General features: G+C 46.4%; 1 protein-coding gene across 1 annotated transcript in view; it reads right to left on the bottom strand.

The window, feature by feature from the left end:
• Positions 1-2027, bottom strand: part of LOC104270924 (SPARC-like protein 1) — a 33511-nt gene extending 31484 nt beyond the window's left edge. Inside the window, exon 1 of the mRNA XM_009865444.1 lies at positions 1946-2027. Coding sequence (XP_009863746.1) covers positions 1946-2027 — 82 coding nt within the window. The remainder of the gene's footprint in view (positions 1-1945) is intronic.
• Between the last annotated feature and the right edge of the window lie 2839 nt (positions 2028-4866).

The raw sequence follows: 4866 nt of genomic DNA, 5'->3' as shown, positions 1-4866 counted from the left end.
GAGAATGCCCCAGCACACAAGCCAGGGTGATGCTTCCAGGGATGCTCCCACCCCGTGCGGCTGGGCGGAAGGAGGAAGTCCTTTCATGGCTCTGCATTCCCATCTGGGCTGCCTCTGGAGAGGTGCCTGCTGGAAGACAGAGGTGGTGACGCCACTTCCTTAGAGAAAGCCACGAACTATACCATGTAATTACATCTGGGCAGAGCAGCACAAGCACCTTACAGTTAGCATACGTGACTTGAGAAGGCAGGCAGTGCTGGAGCTCACAGACATTTCAAGAGGCATAAATACTAGAAACCCTCAGGAGAGCTTTTGTCGATGACTTAAGCCATGGAGTTACTATTAAAAAACTTGCAGGGGAGTGTTGTGTGCCTGCTCTAGCTGTGGGACTGTGCAGGTTAGGAACAGGCAGCAGTTCTTGACCCTGCTTCCTCAAGCCAGCACCTCACCTGCATTTGTTTCATCAGTCTTCATTGCTTGGTTATCAAACACATCGCCACATCTTTTTGTTTGTGATTGGTTATGCAAAAATGTGAATTCTGTGCATGAAGGTAATTGCTCATCCGGAATTAATTTCTTGTGCGCCTTTTTTTAAGACTTCTGCTTGTATTGTCGCCTGTGCAATGTTCTTATGCGCATTCAGCATGCAGAAAAAAAAGCATTGTGTGACAATGCAGGAATAATGAAGAGGAAATAGCCTGAGTCAAAAGGTTGAGATTAGCACATGTAATCACACATATGTAACTCCTTTGAGGTGTACCATTGAATTGAGCTAGGAGTTTAACAGAGTGTGGATTTACTTGTCTAGCAGAATTTGTCTGTTGTGTAAGACTTCAGCCTGTCATTTACAGTGTGCTCATATAAGTTGATTGGTACAGAATTGCAAACAACTAGAGGTCAAAAAAAAAAAGCTTTATTCATGAATAGATCAAAGAAGGAAGAGTGTTAAAGTCATCGTGTTGTTGAGAGTGAATGGTTGATCGAGCCCTGTAACTGATACCTGCATCAGGTAAACTAGGTCTTAAAAGCAGCAAGATTCAATTCCTATTGCTGTGTGTGTGAATGCAGAGCAGAAGTGCAGATACCTGTCTCAGGACCTGGGGTGGTGTTCCTGAGCTGCCTTTTCGTGTGCTGGCAGAGCACTGGGCACAACCTTTCTGGGAAACGCACAGCAGCATTTGGGCTGCTGGTTGAACGCTCATACAGGTTTATCACCTACAGCCCCATGTGATGTTTCCAGTAAAAGTATTTCTAATTAATCATTTGAGGTTTTCCTTTGTCCCTCTGACATTCAAAACACCCTTCCCTCCTGTCCTCTCCCCCCTAGTATTACAAACTCTTTTAGGAAAACCAAGAATCATCTCATTGGATTTAATACTTTTTTCTTACAGAAAATGGTTTAATGTAAGCATGTAGATTCCTATATAATTTAGAAAAACTTTTATGGGATTTTTGTTATATATACCCTTATACAATATGTGATCTCGTGGAAGATGTCACTACAGGACTCAAACAATAATAGTTAATAAAGAGTTAGATCATCAACTAAGTGAAGGTGATTTTCCAAAAGACTTGTGAAATGCCTTTAGGACTTGCTGAGCATTTTGACATCAGAAATGAGGCTGTTTCTAGTGAATCAAATGGGAGAAACACTGTGCCTTTCTGGCCAGCGAGGATGGAAGGGCAGTGATGGGACTCCGTAGCTATTGTAACCCTGTAGGCTTCACGCCTGCCTAGAGTGTTTGTGGGTAAGCAAGAACAGTAAGTCTGGATTCCTGCTCTTCCATCCTTCATATTCCAAGGAAGCAGGTAGCTTTAGACCCCATGTGTTGCCTGATCTAATTGAGAGGCGTCCCTGCCCATGACAGGGAGGTTGGACTAGATGATCTCTAAGGCCCCTTCCAGCCTAGGCCATTCTATGATTCTATGATTTCTATTCTCCTACCTCTTCTGCCTTGAGCACCTTTTCGCAGAGGATCTGACTCCCTTCTCTGCCGCAGGATGGCCAGTTTGGCTGTGCACGACATGCGTGCTGTGAAGAAGGAACTCAGCTCAAACGGAAACTCACCCAGTGTGTGATGTGGTCTAATAGCTGGGCTTGGTTGGGTTTTGAGAAATGAGGGTTTAATTACTTTGTAAGAACAGGAGGAAATTTGTCTATAAAGAAATAGGTCTTCTTGACTGTTGGAAAGCGCTTCTGCCGTCCCAGAAATTTGATATCTTCTGTTTTGCTTTTATTTTCTGTGGTTGTGTTGGTTGAGACTTATCTGGGTTTAAGGTTTTTTTAGGTTGTTTGGGTTATGATAGTGAGGTTTTTTGTTTTTTTTTTTTTTGGTTCTGTTTAAAAAACATTATTAACATTTTGAAGATTTTTAAAAAAAGAAGATGAGTAAAGCTAAGGAAAAGCATGTTGTCAACATTAGAGGAGAACATCTCAGCTCCAGTATTTCAGGGATTTAGCTCATTGCAAACTGGACAGACTTGGAGCTGGTTTATCATCCCAAGCTGGACCAAGGGTCTGGTAACCTTCTTTCCAGTGGGGCCTGGCACAGGACGCATCAGCAAGGAGTGTGCAGACCTTGTCACAACAGCTGGTGCTTTCACTGTGGGTGGACTTTCCACTGACAGGGATGGTCAGTGATGGGGACCATCTTTCTGCATTGCTCTCTGATGGAGTTGTGCACTCTGTGCACCCAGAAGGCTGGCTGAAGGCTGGGCTGCCCCAGCTCACAGCTGCTGAGCATCTTCACAGGATAAAGCTCATAGTGGAGAAAATGCTGCAAGCTGGCTTCTGTCCTGGGGAGGTATCAGTCAAATTGCTGCTGGTCTCTTGCTCAGAGCTGCGCTGTCGGTGTTCATTCAGCTTTTCCAGGCTCCCAGGGGTCTGTGGTAATGCTTCCTGTCCAGCTACACCGAGCAGGAATAAATTTAGACCAAGTAAGCCATAATGACCATACAGGATCCAGAGGAGTGCCGACCATCCTTCAGGAGGAGGAATTTGGCTCTCTGTACAGACGTCTTCATCCCTTGAGCTGCCAACCCTGTCCTGACCTCTCTGCCCACTCTGGGCAGCTCGTGCCTCCACGTCACCTGTTTGCACTCGTGCAGTCAGTGTTTCAATCATTTCAATCAGTAATTTCCTTATGATGTGTCATTTTCTCCCCCATCAAGAAATCAGGGTACTGTGGAACATTCATAGACATCTGACAGGCATACACAGTGCAGCTGCCCATATTTCAAACCTGCAGCTTGGAGCAGGTCACCCCAAGCTGCCAGCTGATGTGAGGGCAAAGCTGGCACCAGCTCATTGCTGTATTTCCTGAAAGCACTGACGTCAGGCTGCTTTGCTGGTGTCTGGCACAGATCTCTGTGATTTCAGCTGGAGCGGGGACAGGCACAGGGAGCTGCCTGGAGAGGCTTTTCACGTCAAGGCTCTATTATCGTTCCCTTTCCAGCTGGCGCCTGATGAATACTTATTACTCCCACCTCCCAAGAGACTGACTTCTGAGCAGAGTGTGACTGTAGAAGATATTGTACTCTAAATGAAATTTGAGGAGCTGTAGTTCCCCATTGCTGTTGCTATGATTACTGCTGTTGGTCCTGAGCTACTGACAGTGCAATCGCACTGGGGCTGCCCAGTCCCCATGCCAGCAGTGTCAATACTGGTCCCCAATGTAGGGCAGAGCCAGGTGTCTGTCCCCGTCCTTACTCTGATGGAGGACAGCAAGCTGCAGTAGTGGCTGTGTGCAGGAAGATGTGTTAGATCTGACAGAAACTAGGCATCTGGTCCACAGCTCAAGATATTGTAGCAAATTCAGCCAAGGTGGCTGATGAACCTGGATTTATAGGACCTGAGAACCTGGTCTCACACATCTGGAAGAGATGGCACAAGGTACCTGGCCAGCCACAGCTTCCAGCTGCAGTGGGCACAACATGAATACCTATTGCAGCTTCATGCATTTCGCTCCAGCAACAAGTAGAATCGCAAGCTGCAAAGTAGTGCAAAACAGGTACAAACCCTGTGAGCCTTCGTCCAACAGACTGTCAAGGTGATGTGCTGGTTTTTCAGTTCCCTGCCCAGAAGAGGCTGGAGCCATGTGCATGGAGATGTGGTGAGGAGGAATGGGGGCTGCAGAGGGACCACCCTTGTCCTGTCCCAAAAAAATCTAAGTGCAAAGGACTAAGAACCTCAATTTGTACTTCCTGGCTGTTGCAGACATTTGAGAAAGTTGAGTGTGCCCAAAAAAGAGCAGCTGGCAATAGAGCACACCCAATTATTCACTAATAGCACTCTTGTCTCCTGTAAAAGAACTGGAGCCGGGACCTGTTAGATGAGCACATCTTGCATCTGGAAAAAGTACTCACCTAACTCCCATAGCTGTTTTTATTTTCAAGAGTAAGTATTTTCTCCCTGCTCAGAGACCAGCCTGCAGGGCTGGGCCCTTACTGTCCAGCCCATCTGTCTGCAGCCTCCAGGAGAGACGGGGGCGGCGGTTTTAGACTAGACACAGCTCGAGTTTTGGCAAATGCTTCTGTGTGACATTTTCTTCTGAAGGAACAACATTTGCAAAGAGCCTGGAGCCTGTTGCTTAGAGAGGGGTGGTATAAAAATGCTAGAAATGGAAGTGAAAGGAGTGTGAGGCTGGCGTGGGAGGTAGGGAGAGAGGGTTTTGGGGATCTTGCCTTGCTCCTGTGTTGGCAAAGAGCATGATGCATCTTGTCAGTAGGACATGATCAGCACACCGGTCACCTTCCTTTGGCAGTGTCATGGAAACTTCAAACAGCCTGTGATGCGTTTCAGCCTGAAATAGGTATCTGAAATAGGGCAAATAATTGCTGCATTAAAAGCACTTGTTTTCTCTGTCT

Source organism: Apaloderma vittatum, unplaced genomic scaffold (genome assembly GCF_000703405.1).
Source record: "Apaloderma vittatum isolate BGI_N311 unplaced genomic scaffold, ASM70340v1 scaffold19352, whole genome shotgun sequence".
Classification (NCBI taxonomy): Eukaryota; Metazoa; Chordata; class Aves; order Trogoniformes; family Trogonidae; genus Apaloderma; species Apaloderma vittatum.
This window is presented reverse-complemented; position numbering and strand designations above follow the sequence as displayed.